At 34.3% G+C, this 25790-nt stretch overlaps 1 protein-coding gene across 1 annotated transcript in view; it reads right to left on the minus strand.

Moving 5' to 3' along the window:
• The window catches only part of BckdhA (Branched chain keto acid dehydrogenase E1 subunit alpha), a 485456-nt gene that overhangs the window by 185049 nt on the left and 274617 nt on the right, over positions 1 to 25790 (minus strand). Inside the window, exon 5 of the mRNA XM_089595682.1 lies at positions 5634 to 5837. Within this exon, the coding sequence (XP_089451808.1) occupies positions 5634 to 5837 (204 nt within the window). The remainder of the gene's footprint in view (positions 1 to 5633; positions 5838 to 25790) is intronic.

The raw sequence follows: 25790 nt of genomic DNA on the forward strand, positions 1-25790 counted from the left end.
TTATAAGGCAGCAGCCAACATAACCTACCTTAATCATACCTTATGAATTGTCTATATAGTTATATCAGCTATAGTTAGAGTATAGATTGTAGCGAAAAATTATATATAGGTACAAAAGTTAAAAGTATTTATATTTTGTCCTATTTATTAAATTGATAAATATTTCTATCAATATTAGACTAACGAAATCAGTCAACATTAAAATTGTTGTTAACAAAATAAACTTTCTCAAAGTAACCAGTCTTAGAATCGATTGTTCTTGCTTCCAAAAAATTGCAATACAAACTATTTAAAACTGTACTTAGATTATAAACTTTTTTTGTGCAACAGTTTGTACACTGTTATTCAGCTGCCTACGATGAAGTCAAGTTCATTTATCATTTGATTGAGTCAATATAAAGTATTTTGTATACAAAGAAAGTGAGCTGCAGTGTGAGCAGCTCTTTTGTGTTTATAACTTGATTATTACTTAAAAATATTTTAAAGTTCACTCACACAAGTCACATTTACATATTGTTAATTTCCAATCAATAATGACTGACATTTTTAAGGTTATATTTCCATCTTCATTCATACAAAAATTAATTTATGAAAAAATTAAATACAATTTATTTAAAGTACAGCATGACTTTTGTTTGATTATAGTTCAATATGTATTCTCATATGGATGGATATGTATTTATAAATTAAAAGGTTGTTAGATTTTGTCAATTAAGGCAGCTTACTTAGGGTCTACCAAACGCCCCCTGACGCTGCCAACGTAGAACCTTAGTAGTCTATAGAAGCAGCCTAAATAGGCCCTACTGGTTGCCTACTAACAATTTCTGCTTGGGCAATCGTATGTACCGCGTATATTGTTTGTACTTTTTTTGACAAATGTATTTTGTACATTTCTTACTATTTTACTCATTTTATTTCATAACGTAACCCTTTCTTACACGTTTCGCAATAAATTGTTAGATATTTAAAACATGTATATGTGTATGTCCTTTTGATATGTATATAAGTATGTCTGATCACTTTACTAGAAGCATTATTGTATGATACTGCTTCATTACCACATATGTAAACCAGGTGTGCTTCTGTCTGGGGTTCCAAGACCCCTCACGTATTTTTTTTTCGTTCCTACACTGCTGAATCCTGCTCCCACACATAATAAAAAGTTGTTACATGGATGCCTTGGGGACGAATCTTGGCTCCTGTCACATACAAGGTACAGTTAAACATCGGCTGCTGATTGTATATTACAGTCTAACCCGCTATCTTAGGTTATGATACTGAAGTAGCATTAGTATAAAGATATAAATATCTTCCTACATTATATAGTTAATTCAGTGGAAAATTCCTCGCAAACCCACTACCGCCCCCCCACCACCCCCCCATTTGCCCCCCCCCCCCCCCCACCCCCTACCAACCCCCCACAACATAAGGTAAAGATCCATTATTTTCTTGCTTATTTTGACATATTAAAGTTTTTCTCAGAACCCCCACAGCCCCCACCGACCCCCCACAGCCCCCCACACATTTTTTTATGGCCCCCCACTGCCCCCCACAAAATATTATATGAATAGTATAGATGTATGGTATAAGTCTGTATTTAAGCCAGGGGGTTCAACCACGTATGGCTTCATGGGATAGTAACAATGTATGTTTTTATATTTAATCAAATAGTTACAGATTACTGCACAATACTGTAATCAGCTAAACTTAAATACAATCAATTGTATTTCAATTTACTGGATCCCTTGGTTTCTTTGTAAGCAGAAAGTTTTTGGTGGGCTGACTTTTTTTGTTAGCATTTTGTAACGTTGCATTTTGCCAGCCCTGTCAATGTGTTAAAGTCTATTACCACATTCCTACCTAATCACATGGAAATATTGTATAGTATTTTTTCTTAAAACATCCCATATTCCCCCCTACCCCCTATGGCCCTCCTACTGACCCCCAGGAATTTTTTCATGGCCCCCACCACCTCCCCACACCACTTTTTTGGAACCTGACCGTGATCATACCGTCTTTACCTATCTTTGGACAAAACTCTCTTATTGCCATGATTTATTTCATCGTCAAGAAAAAATTAAAAGTCATTAATTGATTCATAGGGACTTGTTGTGCAAAACATCATTATTTCTACACCTAAGTACGTTTACAAACCAATTTGTATGGAGTTAACAATATTTTAAAACTAAATAATATAAATACATATATTGGTGCGCATAATTATTATATCATTATCACTTATATAGTCCTTTATTATACAATTCTTTTTTTTACGTACATAAACTTAAGTCAAATTTAGAGTATCATTAATATAAACAATGAAAGTTTCACATCACTTTATTAGTCATCTTATAAAGCCTGATAAAACCACGAAGATTTACGTCCATTTCTATTTTGTTTTCAATTGATGCTGAAATTGGTACAATAGATGACCACGATATACATTCATCATATGTATTATTAATTAATAAATTTTACCTATACATTAAAAAATAATTATTAAATCATGTTTATTTTTGCATCTTGATAAAGCCACGTATAATTGACCATGAAAAAATAAATTTTTTTTTAAGTATAATCCCACATTATCAAAACTTTGACCTTCAGACTTATTTATAGTCATAGCAAATGCTACAACCAATGGAAATTGTTTTCTATATAAAATTAAAGGTAATAATGAAGTATTTCCAGTATTTAATGTAATTCTTGGAATGAAAACTTTATTACCAATTTTTTCTCCCGTTACTATTACGCCTTCTACGTTATATTTCAGTAATTTAGTAATTCGCAATCATGTACCGTTACATAATCCGTCTGATATACTCAAATTTCGAATTAACATGACTATTGTACCTATTTTTTATTTAAGTTCATGAGGTGGCAAGCCTTCACGAATCTTGTTTAACATTTTTACGGGAAAACTTATATAAATATTATCATCTGATTTGTCAACACCTTTATATGTTGCAGTATCAATGCTGTAATAAGTTTTAGTTTTCCCATGTTATTTACTTAAAATCTTATTGTTTAATAAAAAAGTATATTCATTATGTAAAGTAAGTATCACGTTATTGTCAAAACAGTTGCTGTAATTACCAAATATTTTGGTACAGACATCATCTGTTATCCAGGATTTAGAAATGTTAAATGTTTCTATGCCCCCTTCTCCAATTCTTAACAATAATTTTAAAAATTCGTTATTACTAGAACGGATATTATTTTGTTATCTTAAAATTTTGAAGAAGTTCTATAAAAATGATGATTTAATAGTTTCTTCTGTTATTATAGTTCTATTACCGTTTTTTATAACTGGAAGGATTCGTCAAAAATCTCCTCCTAATACTATTAATTTATCACGAAAGCAAAGTTTTGTATTACACAAGTCTCTCAACGTTCTATCAACGATTTCTAAAGCTTTTTCTGGAATCATAAAAGCCTTGTCCCATATTATTAAATCATTTTACCTTAATTTTTTTTTTTTCAGTTTCAAATTCTAAAAATACACTTTAAATATTATCTAAGTCTAGAGGTAAACGAAAAGTTCTATGACTGGTCATACCTTTTGGTAGTAAAACAGATGCAATTTCTGTTCAAGCCATTGACAAAATATTTGTACCTCTAGAAATAAAGTAATAAATGAGTGTCTTATATAAGTAGATTTTTCCGGATCCACCAGGACCATCTATAAAGTATACTTTTTTATTATGTTCACAAATAGTTTTAAAAATTTTTCTTTGATCTTCATTTAAATTTATGTACATTATATCAAAAATTTTTTTACTGAAAGATATTTCCTCAATATTGCAATTATTTATATAGTTGCTAATCGTTGGTGTCGGTAAACTAAAAGACTCACACGATTTACCTTCCGATACTAAAATTTGATTAATATGTAGAAGAGCACAACTATTTAAAAATATTGTCGATTTCAGAATCATGTTCTATTAAACCCATTTTATATGTTATTCCATTACGTTTTTTAACGTCTTCAAACGATGTAGCCCCATGTAATTTGTTTAAAATTAGTTTTAAAAAAAAGTGTTCATGATCTTTTGAAGATACTATGTTTAATCTACCTATAGCAATATTTTTCAGTGTAACTTTCCTTTTTTTCCAAATTTTAAGTTTTATGTTAAAAATGTAATGTTCTGGAATGTTAACATATTTTAGCGATTTTGCAAAATCATCTACTTTATTCAAGTCAAACCAAGCTGTAAGGGGTGTTTGATAATTTTTTATCACATTTTTGATATTATTTTCTTTAAATATGAGTTTTTGTTTGTTTTCAAGATGAACAGCTAGATTAACAACTGTATGACTTCTACCACAAATTGGATATTCTTGAAGTCTCCAAGCTGCTTCCATTGGACTTACATATCTAGCATCTACGTAACTACTAATTGTACTTTGTATTGATACTGCTTTGTATTGATGCACAATTTTCGGAAGTTGGGGGGTTGGCACGCAGTGCGCACAGGGGGGTGCAAGCTTCACTAGTATACATATATATATATATATATATATATACTCCTTATAACTTATCTATACAAATGCTACTACGGAGAAACTATAAAGAATTGCGCATACGATTGTACGCATGTATATTGAAACGTATTTGTACGTTTTAAACACATAATAGACTTGATTTTCATGAAATTACTCAAAAGTTAGTGTTGCAAATTTTTTAAATATTGTACATTCTAAACATGTAGGCTGATATGGAAGAATATTTTAGCATAACATTTTAATTGTTCAAATTATTAAACACGTTTTTACTTAGAAGGTTGAAAATATGTGTCGAGTATAAAAATATTTATGGGTAATCCATCGCAAAACAAATATGTTAATATAAAAAAATAGACCAGTATTAAGTGTAATAAGAATCAAATCTCAATGGGTTTAGGTATGTGCAAAATCTAAATAAATTTTACATAAGCTTTTAAAAACTTTATACAAACATTAAAATTAAATCTTCATGAATTTATGTATGTGCAAATTCTGAATTAATTTTAATTAAGCTTCTAAAGAACTATTTACAAACATTCATAAAAAAATATTTTATTTTCTAGTACAACAAAACCTTAAAAATAAAAAAATTTATTAATAATCTTGAATAACCTAAGAACTTTGATTTATTCTATCTAAATAATAATAAGAAACATATTAAGTTCAAAAACATTTACTTTATTAATATTCTTTTAAAATTATTTTACGGCGTAAGCTAAAAAAGAAAAAAATAACTAAAATCTTGAGGAAAATCAAATAAGCAAAGGAACATTTTTAAGAGATGGAATTTTTGTAGCTTGAAGTCCAGAAAACATATGCAGGCAGTTTTTAAGAATTATTTCTGCTAAGAATTATGAGACTCAAAGCTTTCTTTTTTCTCTCAACTAATAAGGCTCTTTCAGAAGCTTAACACAACAAAAATGTAAGAAGATAATGAATCGACTCTCTTTAAAAATTTTGACACAAAGTTTTATAAAGTTTATTATGTGATTGTTAAGGCAGAGCTTATAATAATGGAAATAAGATTTCCTTATCAAAAGTCCGTCGTTTTATGTTCTATAATTCTGTAAATTATACACTTTTTATATAGAAAAGTATATTTTCTATGATATGGAAAAACATTTTACCGATAAGTGATTGCCTCAATAAGAACAGGTTTTTTCTCCCTCACAACATACTGTCTTGCTTCCTTTGTTACTTGATACATGGCCAGTGCATCATTACCATCCACTCTGATCGTGCGTATACCATAAGCTGGACCTCGCACTGCTATTCCATGTCCCTTATATTGTTGAGATGCTGGTGTTGAAATAGCATAACCGTTATTTCGACTGGAAAAATAATTTGAATTATCATTAAAAAAAATTCTTATTCCATGGATAATGATAAGTATGTAATAACAATTATTTGAAAAGTAGCTTAAGAAATTGAATGTTTTAAGACCACATATTCAACTTGTTTATAATATACTAAATATAACAAAAAATTAATAAACACTGATTACTTACAGAATAGACATTTTAAGAAGTCAATACCTTAACAAAAATTCTGATGATATTTTTACTTAAATACTCGTAAATGAAATTTGTACAGGTTTATAAATCTCATAAAAACCTATAAAGCCGTTTATTAATGTGCTGCTACTAAGAAGAAAAATTATTTATGATTAAATATGAATTACCAAATTTCAAAGTCAAGAGATCTCCCACAATTGTAAAAAAATTACATAATTTATCAATCAGATCATGTTAACACTACATCTGCGTTACGTATTTTTTTTTAAATAGTTATTTTGTTGAACAATACATAAATTACCTAATGTGACGATAGCATTGTTTAATTATTACATACAGTTAATGAAACAAAAAAAAAGGTTTCGTTTAAATCGTCTCTCATCTTATTATTTATTTTTCTTCTTGAGCTCCGAATCATTTTGCCAAATGTCAGCTTGATTTATTTTAAAAAAAAGTAAGATCAGGTAGTGCTTTTTTTTGGCGGAAAATTTATTTTTTTAATAAATTTGGTCAAATAGTAAGACAATAACAAAGATTTTATTGTCATTGATAAAAACTGTAATTATTTTTAATACTCCATGATTTAATTTTCATACCTAAAACTTCAAAATCTTCTAAAAGTAATTGATTGGAAAGTGTAACTATTTTAGAACTTCCACTTGCTCGTTTTTTAATAACTTTAATATAATTTAGGGTTTACATACACTATAAAACACCACTTGGTTCTCGTGAGCAAAAATTTTTTGTTTATGTATTAGTCAATATTTTATCTCGTCATAAAGACCTTTTCAAGACTCTTACTTTTTTACGCAGAAATTTCATGCACTATACACCCCAACAGTTTTATTTTATACAGAAACCATGTTATAAATAAAGGAGAGAGCTTTTTCGATAGTAAAACTCTTGGTCTATAGTGCGTGAGATTTTTGCGTAAAAAAGTGAAAGTCTTGAAAAGGTCTCTATGACTAGACGAAATATTGACGAGTAAATAAATAAAAAATTTTTACTCAAGATAACCAAGTGGTGTTTTATTGTCGATATAAGCTCTAAAAGTAAATTGATGTTTATAACCTAAGAAGACAATACATATGAAATAGAAGTTAACTTAATTAATATTTATTATTTATTTTATTCGTTGCTATTACAAAATTACATTATTGTTTACTTAAACATTGATACCAACCCAAAGTCTTGAAATATAAGGTTGTACGAAGAAAAAAATTTAGAGGGCATGTTGAGGACGTTCATCACACATAGGGTTTTGGGTACAATCTTCCTGAAATTTTATCAGGATGATCGTATTGTTGTTAGAAAGTCACATGTAAAATTTGAGACCGTCTCAGAACACCGTTTTTTAGATATTAAATGTTGAAAGAACTTGAATTTAACGCTCAACCTGATGGATGAGTCACATACAAATGGAATTTATTAGAAGACGGTATGTTGAATTTTTTCAATTTTTTTTTATGACGCAATACCGTAAAACTGTTATTATAATCAATTTTTAGAGAGATTGACGAATTATTTTTACAATTAAATGAAAAAAACAGTGTCAGACACCTATATACAGGTGTATACCTGTTTGTATGCATTTATACATTTGTATTTATAACTTCAAAGGGTACTACTCCTTAATAACTCCTTAATTATTTTAATCATCTTATTAGCATAAATTTATTAGATAATCTAGCCAATAGTGTAGGTTCAAAGATAGTTTTGTAAAAAAAATTGTGAGTATTAGTCTGACCTCTCCATTCTTGCCTTTTAATTTGTTTATTTAGTGTACTTTCTTTTTAATAGCTCACGAGTTGTATATTATTTCCCAATTGTGTAATAAAGTAAAATAACAATTTTTTGTTGTTGTATAGTTTTTAACCAAGATTTTACTATAATCGTCTAAAAAAGTAAGTTCTAGGTGTGAAAAAAATCACCTAATTAGTCTCACAAAATTTTAACCAATAATTTGGTTGCATGAAAAATTTGAAAAAACTACGAGACAATGCAGTTTTTTAAATAAAATATTTATTCCAAACGTAAGAACCTTAGAAACTTGTAAGTCACAGTAAATTCAGTAGCATAGTGTTAGGTGTATTCTCAAATAAATGCAGCATAAATTAAGATTAAGGAAATTCATTAGATCTCTTTTGTATCAAAAGATACACATACGGCTCTTTTCTACAGGCCCGAAGTGCATTGAATTATTATCGCCTTTACTTACTGTCTGGCCATAACTTGATTACTCCACAGACATAAGCCTGCTAGCTGCACTAGGCCTTTTATCATAGCCTTATCTGGTGTTATCCAGTTGTGGTGTCTTAATGCCTGCATCAAACGCATCCAGCTCATCGTACGTAACAAGTCTGAGGCCATGACTTCTTCGGTCTTCGATGACTGGCTTCTTTTTGACTTATTCGTTTGAAATAGGGTAGTGTTTGTTTTGTATTTGCTTATACTTAGTGAGAGAAAAAAGGGTTGTTTCAAGCTGTATGTTTTTACTGCTGATATTACTTCTACTGTTTTTTTAAACTTTTTTTTTAAGCGAAGCTTCTTATGAGGCGTCTGGGACTGGGAGTGAGCTGGCAAAAAGTGACAGATTTATAACGACCAGCATGCTTTCCCTACTGCGCTCAGTCCCGCAGTAGCGGGATGCGTGTATACATATATACAGCTGTTGCTGTAGTACTTGGAGTTGGTTGTATGAGCTCGAAAGCGGTCGAGTTTTGCCGTCTGGAAGGACTTTTCTGATTTTTCAACCGACTTCGTATTCGTATTATTAGGTCGCACTGTACACTTATGTGGCTGCATGTTCCATGTACATTGTTAACACATGTGTGTGTGTGTGTGTGTGTGTGTGTGTGTGTGTGTGTGTATGAATTTTAGTTTGGATTAATTGCAGATCTGCAGATTTCTGCAACACGATTAGGAACAACTATTGATGCAATTTTTTTGCATCGACAGTATAGTATACGCATCAGATTTCAGTTATCATAAACCAATATTCTCATTTTTTCAATTAGATGATAATACAAATACACATAAGTGCTCAACTATAGTCAGAACCAATTAAAATGCGAATCAAGAAAGAGCTAAAATAGTCCAAACAGTGCTAAACATACTCTGTACTTATTTTTACATCACTTACAAAAAAATTTTACTATTCATCGGTTGATGTTAGAATATGTATTCATACCAAGTAGGTCTATACTTTGCTCATACTGCTATACTATGTCTGAATAAATTCTATTGTTATTGATTTTTTATTTTATTATTTTAAATTATTAGATATTTGTCCCGAAAACGTATGTGTGTAGGAGTGTATATGTGGGTTAGTGCCTGGGCGCTTGCCAATGCTTTGACATGTATATGTATGTGTGTATTAGTACAATTTATAATGGACCACTCACGCTTGGTTTTTTTTTCAATAAATATACATGTTAGTGTCCATGCACTTTTCTTATCCAGTTTTTTGTGCAAATTTACGAATCTTTTTTTTTGTTACTTGTGTGACACTAGCACTCCCTCCCCCCCCCCCGCATCATGGCTTTGGCCAAAACCGACGAAATGGAACACCGTAGTGTGTTGACATTTCATAAGAAACGTTTTCAGTTAAAAATTTTACATCTAATTCTGATACTCCTCAGAACGAAAATCTTCTTATTAAAATCTAAAAGGTCGTTGACTTGCAGTTTCTCTCGTATAAACTATAAACAGAGCTATCTTTTAAAGCTATAAAGGCTTAAAACTCAGAAAAAATAAAATTGCCTCTTTACCTCAGGGTTATTTTCTCTGGCCTGTTATTGTAGCATCACACTGATCGGGAGGAAAACTACAACGTTTGAAGCGTAGGAACATGTTAAACAGCTCTTTTTTAACACTTCCTGGTATTACACCAGAGACGTTGGTGTCTAAAGTACCTTCTTTTTTTGGAGACTTGGTTCTTTTGATGATCTAAGGTGGTGGATTGGTTTGTAATGCTTCGCCGTTGGAGACTGTCGCGTAGGCTAAAGCTTATTTTCCCTTCATAGCTGCTAGTTTATCCCAGCGCAGACCTTAGAGAGAATCGGTAATTCCTGGTTGAATGCTTAGAGTCAAGAGGGTAATATAGGGTCATTGGTCAACAGAGTTCGCAGCCTTGTAACAAATAACTCCGCTCTTAACGTCTGCCAGTAAATGACTGACTTGGTTTAATAGTGGCCTGCTTTACGTGGTCTTTAAGTCGACAAATCGTCTCCAGAAATGGTAGTAAAAATGTATTTGTTGGCAAGGTAGTTATACCCCTTAGAAGAACCGATGAGATTGATGGTGGAGTAGGAAACGTAAATACTCATAATGTCCCTAAAAAGGGCCAGTGGTAAAATTTCCAGTTATTTTTTATTATTATTTTTGATGATAAAGAGGTAGATATGGGTAGCTTGACTTTTACCCTTAAAGTCTCTGTGTACGGAGATCGTACTGGAGAGAGGTATGCTGTTTACCAGAGAATATCTTGTCTTCAGGTCGTTTCCCGGATAACTAACCGCTAATCTTTAGTCGGTAAAGTGGGCCTGGAGAATACCTTCTCTGCAGGTATGCCATTAGGATGACTTCTGAAAAGGAGGCCGTTAAAGCTGCCTGTACTCTTTAGGGATGTCTTCCCAGGCTTGCATTTAAAGTAGAAAATTCTCTGACGGCACCAGGCGGGATGGTTAAATAGCTAAAAAACTTTAAAGTGTTGGAGCAAGTTGTGCTGTGGATAGATACGTCTCCTAGTATTTCCCTAGTGATGTTGACATTTTGAATGCCGGTTTTTTCGTGACACTCGGTTTTCTTGGTGACCTGAATTAAAAACCGATTTGTTTTGCTTACCCATAAAAGAAGATTGTCGTCAGTAGCCGGGAATCCCAGCTGCACGACTGACATCCCTGTTGTTGGTGTACTGCTGATGAACGACAATGACCATCGACAATTTGATGGGGCCTCTTATAACTAATTTTCACTATCTTTGATTGAGGGTAGCTTAAATTCTACTTTGATGACACTTAGCAGATCTTGCTGAACTAAAACGCAAAGCTAGCTCATTTTAGCAAAAATTTTAGCTTACTTATCACTCTTGTTATTAACTTTTTCAAGAAAAAAACTATGCGAAAACTATTTCGGAATCATCAAGAATCAGTAAAATGGTTTTACGATGTATCTTCTGTTATATATACATATGTTTGAGGACATAATAAGAAGTATCTACTATATTCATTAATCTTATAGTATACATTATTAGCGCTACAAATCCTATTATTTTAATCATCATCAAAAATGTTTTTAGTTACTTTTCATTTTATTTGTGATATTAAACGAACGTTTTGTCTTAATTTAAGAACTGAATTGTCTCTATCAGTGTCATCCATTTATTTAACTACTATTTAATACTTTATCTCTGCTTTACGGTGAAATATTCTGTGTTGTATTTGTAGGTAGTGGATGGTCCTGAAATGTTGCTGGGTCTGCATTACTAGTCTCAATATGATATAGATATTTAGCGATGCCTTCTTGTATCTTTAATTACCACCATGTTATTTTCCACCTGTAAAAATTCCATAGCAGGTCAGTAAATAAATCCCCCGTTGGCATAGGCACTGTGTTCCAAAGTATATACTTGTAATGGACACGACTCATTCTCCTCTTACTATTTATATTCTTAGCTAAATTTTTTTTCCGTATCGGATTTCTTTGTCTTTGTAATTTTCTGAGATTTTTCTTTTATTTTATTAAGATAAATACTGGTTGTAGTGTGTCTACCTCTCTATGTGTGCAAATACTCTTAAGGTTTTAGTAGTTGACCAAATGTGTCCAATATGTTTTTATCACTTAGTTCTGGATCTTCAAGCTTTAGTTGAATGTTAGTCTTTGCCTTAGTAAACATTTTTATTCTGCTAACTTATTTTATCCATAAGGGTGCTTTGAAATAAGTTAAAGTTATATGTGTTGAGCATCTACTTTTAGGCTGACTGATGCCTGCAGTGTTAACGACAGCTATGCTTAATTTTTCTCTCCAACATTATGTAAATTCATAGGTTTGTCTTTTACTATTGTAAAGCTCCATTTATTTAGCACGTGCAAGAGTTTTTCATAAGTACCTATTAGTTATATCATTTTTTGTAAACCATCAAAGTAAAAATTATTTTGTTAATCTACTACGAATTGTTTCTCGCTGTTATTAGGGTCTTCTATTTTTTACGTTGATTCGCTGTTGGGGCATATGAATAATTTCTTAAACATTTTTTATTTCTGTAGCTCTATTTTTAACGTGGGTATGAATTCGCCGAAATTTTCGTTGATCGTAATTTTCATTACAAGATCGTAACGCTTGATATTTTACGTCTTCAAGGGCACTTTTGTCTTTATTCGACCATAAAAATACCACGTCTAATCTAGCCTGTTCAGCTAGTGTTGCTAAATCGTTTAAAATTTTGAAAGCTTGTGACGTGGTAGCTAAAGCTATCACGTCACTACATACCTATATTTTTGGGCAAGTCATCAGCGGCTACCAGGTCCTATAATAATGTATATATTTGCTACACATATTTTCTTTTGACACATTATTTAATGTATATTCTCGGTGCCGGAGACTACGAGCCAAAAGGAGGGAGAAAGACCAAAGGCAATGAGAGAGATTGAATGTGTGAGAGGTATGGTAGAGTGAGAGTATGCGTGTAAGAGAGAAGGGAGGTGGATAAGCTCATGACGCATTGGGAACAAATCAAGGGCCAGTTCGTCACATCGAGGCCTTAGTTTTAGAAACTTCCAACGATTTACCGGGTTTTAGGAGCGTTGGAGGTTGTGAGATGCAAAGCGAAGTGCGTGCGCACCTATGCAGACTTACTCCATAGAGCAGCCAGTATTGTACGAGGTGTCATAGAAAACAGAGCGTGGAGATTAGAGTCGTGAGTTACTGGGAAAGTGAAAGGTAATAGGAATCGAGAGAGAGAGAGAGAGAGAGAGAGAGAGAAAAAAAGAGACGAGAACCAAAGGGTCAGACTTGGGGAAAGAGACGAGAAGGGAACAGCTGCCAAGCGACCTGTCGAGAGTCGACCATATAGACGGATCACTGCGACGATCGGAAAGAGCTCCAGGTAGCATCAGGTGGCCGTGAGGATAGTGAGAAGATAGGGGTACCATACGCTAGGTGGTACACCGAGACAGAGAGTTGGGAACGATCCGTATGTGTGGGAGTGAATGTGTGTGGGGTTATTGAAGGATAGGGTAATTAAATCGAGTAAGAGGTGTGGCTGAGGTTGCGTGTGTAAGTGTGTGTATGACATAGGTACCAGCTGCTGTCCACAAGCCCATGAAGAGTTCAGTGGAGAGGATGACCAGGAGGTGTCTGTATGAGGACGTTGACTCCAAGATCAGTATGCCAATAAATAGTATAGAGAGAAAGAGGAAGTGTAGAATATGAGAGTGTGTAGAGAAAAATAAATAGTGCGGGCGCGCTGTGAATGTTATGAAAGTGATAGTGTTTATTTATAGATAGTGTCTCCCCCTTTCGCCTTTGTAATTTCCTTTTAGGAGTGTTGGCGTTCCTGATCTGAACACCTGTGGCAGACCTTCCAGAGAAGAGGTATCCAGTGGGTAGGGACAAGGTAAGCAAAGTACGAGAAGAGATTTTGTGAGAGGATATGCGACGGCTGTTTATCGGCTGAAAAATCCTCGTCACCAGCTAGAAATCATAGGAAAACTGTACCCCTTAATGCAAATAAAATAGCGTCTATTACAAGTACTGCGTCAGATTCGTATTAGTGTGTCTGTTCCACCAGTTCATCTATAGCTAGTGATAGCGAAAATTCTTTTTGCACTATTTTCTTATCAAGCATAATTTTATAAAATTCTTTCTCTGCAACAACTATGCTCTTTCTGATCTTTGATAGTTGTGTCATTATCTTCTGTGTTGAATTTGCTAGTATTATAGCTAGAGCTTAGATGTTGTTGCTTCCTGTATCCATCAGTGCTTTGATGTTTTTTTCGTCCTCCCCATTAAGTGCGCTAAACAAAGTTATGCACGTGCATGCCATCAAAAAAACCCTTTAATTTCTAAAAATAGTATGAAAAATTACAGCTTTATTAAATAAAGTTTCTTCTAACCCTTCTAGACTGTCTGAAAAGGAAACGTAATTTTTTTGTTCTTAAATAATAATAAAAATTTTTTTTGTCCTGTTTTAAACGTATGTATATTAAGTTTAACATTTTTTTTCTGACACGTGTTTCCTTATCCAGAGCATACTTTTTTCTTTTTTTTCGTGTAGGTAAATTACAACATTTACGCAATTTATCTTCTGGTTCTAAAATCTTCTTATTATGTCAGACAGCTTAATTATTTTTAGCATAAGACAAATTGTTTTTAAAAAATTTTTTTTATTTATTATGTACTCTATTACCTTGAGTGTTTTCCACAGTTGAAAACTAACCAAAAAATTGTCTGAATTAATGTAGAATCATTCTACTTATAAATATTTATCATACGAGACAATTACCAAATTATCCACTTAAATTTCATTTTTCTCTAAAGGTTATAAACATGTTGCTTCGAAGTATTTTTTTTTTTATATTCGGGGTAACCATTCGTCGATAATGAAGTTGGGTTTATAAAAGTTTTGAAAAATTTTTCTTATATTTTTAATCAACCGTACGAGGACTTTGTTCTGTATAAGATTCACGAGGCAAGTTTTTTATCACTAACTTTGTGAGTATTATATTATCAGAAGGAATACTAGCGAAAATAATTTCATCCATTTGTTTGGATGTTATAATTTTTTTTGTCAGGATGCAAAGTTATAAAATTGTGTGCATGCCGAAGATCACGTTCTTGGAAATGCTATTAATTATCTGAATATATCATTTTTACCAACGATATCCAAAGCTGAAACTAATTGAAAGAAAAATAGTGTACAAAATTTAATTAAAGTCGTTTAATGTTATATTTTTAAGAAACTTTGATAAAATAACCTGAAATTTTCTCTATTTAGGATGTTATAATTATAAGTAAATCTAATTTACCATATTCTTCTATAATAGACATTGCGTCTTGATAATATTTCCACATATATCTTGGACTTCCGATGTATGGAAAGGAGTACATGAAAAGATTTTTTATATTTTTTCTTAGTCTCAAAATTTTTAATAATATTAGATTCACTGCTAACAATTGCGTTTGAATACCCTTAATAACATTGATATCGTTGATTTTTTGTCATTACACCTTAAATAACCTAAGCGATTACATTTATTTATCATACACGAAGAAGTAAAAACTTCTGTGTCAAAAGTCCCCCCTACAATAATGGATGAAAATTTATGTCAGTTTAGTGTGGTTAAATTAGTTCTTGGACCCAGAAAATTCTGACTACCTTAATAAAAAATAAATTATTAGTTTCAATAAATGAGAATCAATTTACACAGAACTTAACAAGTATAAATGTCAGCAAAAGCCCCCAAAAACCGGAAAAAATGTCCATAACCTGTTTGTAACGTTGCATTTTCGGCCCCGAATCGACGTTTTCACGTCGACGCGGAGCCGTCCCAAAACAACGCACTAAAACACATCGTATCACGTACAACACCTAAAACAACAAAACCCTGTGAACCAAAACTCTCTCGAACGCCTTGGCTTGGCTCAGCTCTGCTCTCTCGATGTAGACTCCTTACCTAGACGAGGACCCGCCGCGGACTGTCCGTCGGGAGGCGGACAGTTCCCGAGGGAAATGATCAGGATGTGATTATTTCACACTCGTAAAAATAAACACACTAACACGAATTTTACTTTTAGACTACTCTTTATTTCATTTACAAGAGATAAACACTTCTAGAGAATCGACGCTACCTCTGGCGCTAACTCGTAATTTGCAGTACACGCACACACACTCTTGCTCTTAAACCTCGCATTCGAACACCTACCTATACAAACACGCACACGCATACCCACAGTTCTCGCACTTGATGACGAGAACATACACCACGCATCCTCTCTTGGTCTACAGGGTGTCCTACCGGCGGCTTCACCAGCTGGTTTAACGAGTCTCAGACAACGCTGCAAACACTTACACATACAAACAAACTCTACAACGTCCTACCGCAATGGTCAGCCGGCCCCTCGCCGACTGCCGAGACACGGACAACACTTCACTTCGAATAGACACACGCATTACGTCCTACCGCAGCGGATAGTCGACCTCTCGCCGACTCCCGAGACTCAGACAACGCTTCGCTTCGAATACACACGCGTATAACGCCCTACCGCAGCGGACAGTCGACCGCTCGCCGACTCCTGAGACTCGGACAACGCTTCGCTTTCGATACACACACATACTCTCACACGCAGTGCTACAGTTTCCCATTATCTCGAATGCCCTGACTTACCCACTATTCAAGCGATCACGCCCACCAAGCTCCCTTCCGCGACCCGAACGTCTTCCTCTCGAACCAACGCAACAAACTCTCGCTCTTTCGCTCTGTTAGCAACCTCAACCCCTCATTTACACTTTTTACTCTACTTCACAACCTCAACAAAATCCCTAGTACCTTCAACCACACACACTCATCCACTCGCCCGCTTTTTACCCTTACCCTCAAAACATCCTACACTCACACGCCATCACCTCAGCGCCACATACTATGTCCCTCTTCCTTACTTTCCCACTTGTCTCTAACCTCACCACGCACTACGCGAAATACCTCCAGGCCCCCATCTCTGGGGAGTAATCGGCATCGTGTCCTCGTGATGTCGCCTACTGCCATCCTGCTCTTTGTGATTGCATAGTCTCTCCAGGCTGCAGATAATGCCTCCCATAGATCGCCAAGAGCTGGTGATGGACGTAGGTTAGACGTCTCGATGGCGCACACTCTACATCCTTTCCTCTCGAAGGCCCGTCAAGGAGTCCCCTCAGTCTCGCTGCTCGCGTCCTACTGCCTCAAAATCTCTTCTATCTCTTTCTTTCCCTTACCTCTCTCATATAACTCAGCTCGCACACGTCTCGCTCTTCCACTTAACTACACGTATATACACAAACTTCCTATATTCCTGGCGCATTACAATTATACAAAAGACACATACAAAACACAACCAACAATCAAAATAATCGCTACAGTTCGACAACCCATCCATTTTCCAACCAACCTACCGATTTACACTAAAATGTACACACATATATATATACATATATCTCTGCGATCACAGTACTAACGTAAACATCACTTATAGTTCCTTTATTGCACACTTTTTCTTATTATTCCCGCTTTTTTCGCTCGCGCTTTTCTTTGCTCGTCTTACTGGCTACATGTCTCCGTCGTCCTCTCCTTTTTCCTCGCCTAAATCATAATAAAACACAAACATACGTTCACAGGGCATAAAAACAAGCCTAAAACCTCAAATTTTTCATTGAGTCGAGTTTTGGTGTTTTTCCGGGCTAATATGAAAAATGACCCCGTCATATGTTAATTGTGTCTAGAAGAGAACCAAAGAATTAGAATTTTAAAGACACTTCTTATGAGTGTAAATAAATTGCGTTTGAGGTCCTTGTAAAGTCAATGTAGATAAAGTAAGATACACTTAATAATTGTATCTACGTTGGCTAACAACTTTTTTATGGATATTTTTCGAGAGAACCTTTTTTCAATTCTTGCTGCGTTTCACGAAAGGTTTCATACCAATCAAGCTCAAATTTTGTATGTGTGATAAAACTATAATATTTGCCTTGTAACTAAACTTCAGCTCTAAATATTATATAGAACGCGAGTAATTGAGTTTTGAAAACATTTCTTAAAAGGGCAATTTTTCGCGATTGGTGAAAAAACAGCTTAACTGGTTTGAACTCGACGCAGCTTATTTTATTCAAAATTTTCGGGATATAAATATGACTTACATCCTATTTTACTGTACAATATTTTCCTTCATTGTATAGAAAAATATGTCAGGTGGTCTGCCTAACACATTTTATTCAAAATGTTAAAATTTTTGCATTACGTAAGGTTTCAGTGAATATCATGTAAGACACATTTATATAAATTTATACATATTTGTTAAGTTATAATTGTTTTCAAAACTGACGTAAAAATTTATTACTAAAATAGTGAAACAATTTACATAGTTAATAAATCATGTATATTTTTAAAAAAAAGTGTTTTAACATTATTTTCAACCGTAAAGTTTATCTAGTTACTTTGTAGGCACTGTAGAAACAATTAATATTGTATTATTGTAATAATTTGTCTTGAAAACTTAAAAATATGTTTAAAATATTAAAGTAAATTTTTTTAAGCTGTTTATTTGAAAGACAAGAGATTAATGTACTTTAAGATCTAAGTATATAAACAAACTATAGTCGTGTCAACATTTTCCAAATATGCTTTTCAAAAATTTATTAATAAAGTTATTATTATAAGTTTGAATTTAGTAACGCATCAAAAAAGAGCAGGAGATTTTAAGATTAACCATAGACCATTGTAAAAACATTGAAAAATAAATTCAGAAGAATTGAGGGAATATAAAGTAATAAGTTTTCATGTAACGAATTAAAATAAAAAAATAAGAAATACTGTTTTAATTAAAGTTATGTACTAAATTATTAAAAAAAATCATAATACATATAATAAAATCATAGTCAGTCAGCTAATAAGAAACGAAAAAAACTTTGTTTTTAAGTTTTTAACTTAAAGTAACAATTTTTTTGTAGTGGTTAGCGTACGAAGTATGGAGAAGGGCAAAGACCTACTAGTATTTATACGAACGTTTTTTTAGTTTTGTATGTTATAATTTACCTCTTAAACTCATCAAAGGAGGGTATGAATACTGCCTCTGCTCTTTCGTTTCGGCGAATGTTATTTATATGCAACTATATTATCTGTTTTCACTCAAAGTGCATCACTAATTATTTTGCTCTTTAGATATTAATGGAAGTTGGAGAAAAAAAAGCAACAAACAGTTCTCCGATGATTCCTATTGCTAGTTTTCTTAGTTATTTCTCTGATACATTAACAATGCTGTCTTGTAAGTTTGTGAAGCGTATTCTAGAGTATCTGTTGCGATTTACACACCTGCAGCTAGAGGTAGCAAGCCCTACAAGATAGATTACACGTTACCAGTGAAACCTGGTGTAGTATTTATGTGGCTAACGAATTATCCCAAGTATTAACCTGCTGGCAGCGTTATCATATGAGTTACTTTTATTTTCCTTGCTTGTGTTACTTGTGCTTTTCCTCTTCTTCCGTGCTTTTTATATTTCTCTTCATTTTTTTTTTTTTTTTTTTTTTTTTTTTTCCTTAAGGTTATAAGATTATAAGTATGCCGTGCACTACCCGTTGGTTCGTAGGTTTCTAGTGGCAGTCAGTTGGTGATCCTGTATGGGCCAACCATTCTTGCAATAATCTAGCGTCCTGGACACGGCTTAGTAGGTACTACATTATTCTGTCGAACCTAATAAGTGTATATGTTTGCATAAGCTTTTATTTCTGTTTTCTTTACAGCTGGAGTTGCAACTTACACTGGATCCTTATTCCTTTTTTGATTTCCCAAGACACATGGTTTAAATTGAAGAGGTTTCCGATGGTTCAATTTCACAAGAACGTCTCTCAAACTACCGTGGGTATCTGCAGATGGTAGACGCTTACATTTCAAGTAGATAACTCTTTACGGTTATTTTTGTAGACCAGATTGATGATCGGAAAAAAGATGGCTCAGGTCAAGTCGTATGATAAGTTTATCATGGCATAGCACCTGGGCCCATGTACACTGACTAGGTTAGGTGTAATTACCATTGATCCTTTCTGACATTAATTGTGGATGTGCCAGCCATGGCTTCGAAAAGTTTTTGCTTGGAGGGCTGGACTGTTACTTGGGTATATATTTTTTTACAAGCATCTCATAATACATAAAAAAAGTGTAAATTCATTTATTTGATCAGTATAAGTGTTCTTTGATTCAGGTTTCAAATCCACCTAGAAAGACTCACCGGGTGGTAGAGAATCCGTGGCTTGCTGCGCAGTCCATTTGCAAATAATTAGCACACAAGCCTTCCTCAGCAGCTGGCAGCAAGGCGTTAGCAGTCGGTTGCTGCTTTGGGTCTGCGATATTGGCTTAGGGTTCAAAAAAATTAAAGACGTTTGCATTCCAGCCATGCATTAATATCTAGTTGTTTAAAAAAGAAAATATGAACTTTATCTTTTTTGCCTATAATTTTTTCTTAATTCTGTCTTTCTCCTATTTTAATATGAAACTTCCTTCTATAACTCTAAAATGTTATTATAAAAACTTTATTCTCAATTGTTTTATTCATTTAGTAGAAATTTTTTTTTTACTTGTAAGTTTATACAGCTGTGCTAATCTTTACTAACGTTTCAACATGTGTTCTGGTTTAGTGTTACACAAAGAAGGGCTCCATGCACGACTTTCGTGCAGAATGTCTTTTTTTGTGATAGTGTTCACTATTTCTAAGTAAGTGATAGACATAAGAAAAAAAAAGTTTGTATTCATTATTGTTTATATTACAATTTTTAATTTGGAATATATTTTTACCGTCACTTGATTATTAAATTGATTTTTCTGTGTATCATCTTAATTTTTGCTTGTTTATTCATTGGTTTATCTTCTTCATTATTATTAAAAAAAATTTTCAATCATAAATTTTGAGTAATTACTTGTGATACGTCTGGAGGTTCCAAATATGAGTAAAACATTGTTAAAAATATTTCTTTTTTCTTAGAATTAATTTTTTAATGCTTGTTTTTTTAGAATTTTTATATTATTTTTGTGTGATTGACTTGTCATACATCTTTTACGTTTTTGAACTACAAGTTTTTTATGTTTGTCAACGTAAGTAATACTAATTCTGTTACTTTTTCTTTGACTTGTCTTATGTATCCTATATAATTCCAACAATTTCATAAAATTTATTATATTAGGCATTATATTTTTATTTGAATAGTTCTTTCAAAATGAAAACAGACCCTCCTTCCACGCAGAATCACTATCCGAAGATCTTACACATGAGCGGGAAAAAAAATAACTAATGCACTTAATTTTTTCCTTTACCACACCTTTGATTCCTCCTACAACAGTGGCAGCTGCCACATTACCTTCTTTTCCCAACACTGAGGCAAGAGCACTTGTATAACAGTACGAGCACTAATCTTGGCCTTTACCAGCACCCTAGAGATGATCCACAATTGAAATAGCCTCATGGACCTCTTAAATCTGTAATTTGTGCATCTTTACACTTAAAGAATTCTGGTGGGTTTATAAGTTAAAATTGTTAATAACGAAATTTTTCACAAGCAATAAATTAAATAGTTGTTAAAAGACAGTTTAATGAACTTGTATATCATATTAGTCGTCTTCGTAAGTTTTAAGTTAAATTAACCGTAGAAAATGTTTAAATAATCATATATTATGAATATTTTATCATGAGTAATCTAATTATAATAAAAGATTTCTACTATAACAATGTGATTATTTGAATTGGTTAACTAGCTACGCAAACTTATGTAGTCAAAAGCTCTTTCGTGAGAAGAAAGACGCAGTACTTAACTTTAACATTTGAAAAAACTAACAAAGCAAACATTTGTCAAAATAATTTAAAACTTAAGGAGAAAAATGATTAATTATATGATAGGCAGTTCAAACGTTACCTTATTTATTCTCTCTTTTGACTATGTGTCATAAGTTAAAATCGCAAGTATGATACTTAGTGATTCACGTAATAATGAATAAAAAAGCTCTTTAAAAAATAATGTGACACAAATATAGTGTCAACATAATTTGATCGAGAAGATACAAAATTTTTTGAATATTTCTAGAGTACTCTAGAATTAAAGATAATGGTTAAACTTAATTTAATATTAGTTGTTAAATTTTTCAGTAATAGTGAGTTGACAAATTATTTTAGAACTATACGAGTAAGTTGTACACCACTCTTAGGGTTTTTATTACTTTATTCGAAAAATCAATGGCCAAGAGCCTTCCACAACAAATGACAAAATTAAGTGGTTATACGAGATTACAATCTATTATCCACGCTTATAAATAGCGACCACGTCTACCATCGTCCCACACACTACATAAGCTACCTCTTAAGGGAAATAATACTACTTGCACTTCTAACCTCAGCCGGAAGAGAGATTCATACTGTCCTTAGGCAAGGCAACGCAGAGCTGTGCTTATAATTATCCACTGTATTGGTTTCCAGAAAAGACCTTGCATTTCTCAAAGTTCAATTACAATCTAGAGGTACGAATAGGCTCCACGCTTAAAGCACAAGCCAACTTGTGGCTGGATGGGGAGTCTGTGTGGTTACGAGAATACGCGGAGGGGCATAATTGCCCAGAGTCAATGAACTTTTTTATTTATATTGAGATCCTTCCTAATAGTCTGATAGTCTCAGTTAGAATCTCAATCTCTTTAACCGTACGATGATATTTTTTTCAGCATGAGGTTTTGTCTTAATGAACTGTAAAAAATATGTATAACCCTTTTTCCCTTGAACGAGTGAGATATATTGCCTTTGTCAGTGAAGTATATGAGAGGGACAGAGCCTACATTACTATGTAAGTTGTACTAACACACGTTGTACATGTAACTGACATGTACATGCTACAAAGGGATATATATTTTTTTTCCAATTTATCAAAGCAAAATACAACGCTAAAAAAAGCCATCGTAAAGTCAAGGAGTTAGCGATTCTAAGTAAAATAATCAGACTAAGAGGAAATATCTTGATATTTAGACAGAAATATATTGACTTACGACAACCATTCTACTCCGTGCATTCCCGTTACCACGTGGACTCACCAACCAGCCACAAGTTGTCAATGGGGATCTTTATGCATGGTGCCTATACTAAAGTAATCGACACTCAATTAACATTTCCTGTAAGTAATCCAAACAAAAAAACAACAGTCGGTATAGACATAAAGCTGACTAACATTTAATAGGCCAGTTTCTGACTGAATACCAGAGTAAGAGGCAATACAACAGTTTCATAAAGATAAATCAATGAACATACATTAGTAAAATCCCTGCAGCTTCTAATTCCAAGGCCTTGCAAGCCACTGACAAGAAAGAGCTGATTTGTTTGTCAAAAGTTAATGAAGTACGATCTCCTTGAACCTAGAGAACAAAATCACAGCACATTTTTTTTCATTGGTTCCATGATTATTGGTCTCGCTCCAATTAACAATTGAATCAAGATCACGCTGCAATATCTGTTAATCAAAATTTTTGTATATAAATTTATGCAATTTGACATCATCAGCAAAGAAAAGAGTTTGTGATCAATGTATATCATCCTTATAACATACCAACGTAAATAAAAAAAACAGCCCTGAGTGCGACCCCTGATTTAACAACTAAACCATCAGATACAGCCCTATAAAAAACAACAACCTGTTTACACTCAGTAAGGTATGAGATAAGCCACTTAAGCAGAGATCCCCCAAGACCAACTCTATGTAATTTTCGAACTAGTATCTCATGGTTTGTGGAATCAAACTTCTTTTCATAATCAATTTAAATCGACTCAACCTGGACATCAACATCCAAAGCTTCTCCAATACCATCGCAATACATTAGCAGATTAGTAACAGTAGAACGTCCATGCCTGAACCGATGCTGCTCATCAACCAATACATGACTTAAGATATCACTTACTTGTAAAAAAAAAAAAACAAGCTTATCAAACAACTTAGCCATATTGCTAAGGATTAAAGTAAGCCTATAATTTTCCATACAAGCCTTTTTACCTTTTTCAAATATACGAATGACCTGAGACAATCTCCAATTTTGTAGAAATTAACAGTTTGCCAACGATTGGTTAAAGAAAATCATAAGAGGCTCTGAGATTACAGAGTTGCAAGCCTAAATAAAAGACACATGACAGAACTCTGGGCTTTTATTTGTATAACTTTTCATACCAATCTCTGCCTTCTGGATCTTATCCAGGGAGACCGACAGAGAGTCATGCTGTTCTGGTACCGCATTGGTCTCAAGATCAGAGGCATCAAGGCAATTAACTTTATTACTAAAAACAGAACCAAAGTAATTAGAAAACAAATTAGCCCTATCAACAGCAAACAAGACAGCATGCCCTCTATAGGTGATAGTAGCAGGCGCATCTTGAACAGAGCGCATCTCGTTAACATATTTCCCAAATTTTTCCATATTCTCATATATCTTGTTTTAAACTTTATGTACTGTTATAAAATTATGCACTGTTTATGAAGTTCACACAACGTTCTAATACACTCAGCCTTTAAACGCATAAGCTCAACTAAAGTCATCCACTAAACAAGACTGCAGCCAAGCCCTATACATTTTTTTCCGCAATTATAAAATTAATTAAGGCTGAAGAGAATGTATTTGGCTTATACTACTTTTTCGAAATATATAGATTGATTACCTTCTGTAGTACATCGTATAACTTTCTAATATTTTATAGAACGTCAACTCTATGTAATAATAAAGGCCTGTTCATAACCTGCATGTACTCAGTGACAACCTGAATATTCACCGCACCAAAGTCAAAGTACACACTATTAGCAACACCAGATGAGCAGCTTACACCAGAGACCTCGAATCATGCCGAAATATTATGTCTATTTACCAGAATCAGCTCATTTCATACTGGCAGAAAACTAATACGTGCACCAGATAAATAAGTTATAACGTGGATTTTTACCTTTCCCAAGGTGACTTACCGTTGGAGAGAAAATATCGTTATTATTCTCTCGCGTACGTCTCTGCTCGAAAACACTCTCCCTCTTCGCCCCTTCACTGGACCTGTCTCAAAAGGGGATTCGCGTCTGGGCAAATGAACACAAGGCATTGTTGACTTTATTTTTACAGATTTATTTAAAATAACCACCACCGTTATCTACAATTACTTCACGTACCTCCTCTCGGTCCCGATGCTATAGCACAGGCCCTCGATCGCCACCACAACGCCGGAGGTGTGCTTGGAGAGCCACGCTAGTCCGCTCACACGCACACACACTCACGCGCCTTTACACCCCCTTCCCCTCTCACACTATTCTCGGTATGGAATCAGGTCTCCTCGGCGTGGTAGCCTGTCCGTACCTATACACCCCCACACTCACACTCTGCGTACCCTATAGGTCCCGGGCGTGGATTGCCGTCACGACCAGAGACGGTCACAAACACGCCTTACCACTCACAGCGTCCCGACGCTGGCTCTCAAACCGTCCCACCCTTACACCACGGCTATGCGACTACTCTCTCGCTCTCGGTCTCATGCGCCCTTCTTTCCTCTCTCTCTCTCTCTCTCTCTCTCGCTCACACCCGCTGGCACGACGTGTCCGTCTCTGCGTCTCGGTGAAGGCCCGATCGGGGCGCACTCGACACGCTCCCTATCCCCGGCTCGTGGCTCTCGCCCTCGCTATGGACTCTCGATGTTTTTCCCTCCCCTGTTGTGTCCCCGCTAGCTTATTCACAGTACCTTGACTTATGCTACTCGTCTCTCGCAGGCGAGCGAGCCGGCTGTGTCGTCGTGGATGGTAGTCCGGGAAGTTGACGCTCCGGAGTCCCCCTTGATCCTGCTCCCTAGCGGCGTAAAGCTCCCTACTTCTCGGCTTGGCTAGGGTTGTCAGAGGAGGACGTCTCGTCAGCGGGGCAACCAGCGCTCAGGGCCAAGTAGGCTTGGATCAGCCCTATTTCTCCTCTCTTCTCGCTCGCTCTCACGGTACCTCAGGTGCCGTCACTTTCTCTCCTGCACACACTCGTCGCGTTTTCCCGTCGTA

Source organism: Copidosoma floridanum, unplaced genomic scaffold (assembly GCF_036245765.1).
Source record: "Copidosoma floridanum isolate Cflo_tuat_1 unplaced genomic scaffold, Cflo_Japanese_pri ptg000027l, whole genome shotgun sequence".
In the NCBI taxonomy this organism is placed as follows: Eukaryota; Metazoa; Arthropoda; class Insecta; order Hymenoptera; family Encyrtidae; genus Copidosoma; species Copidosoma floridanum.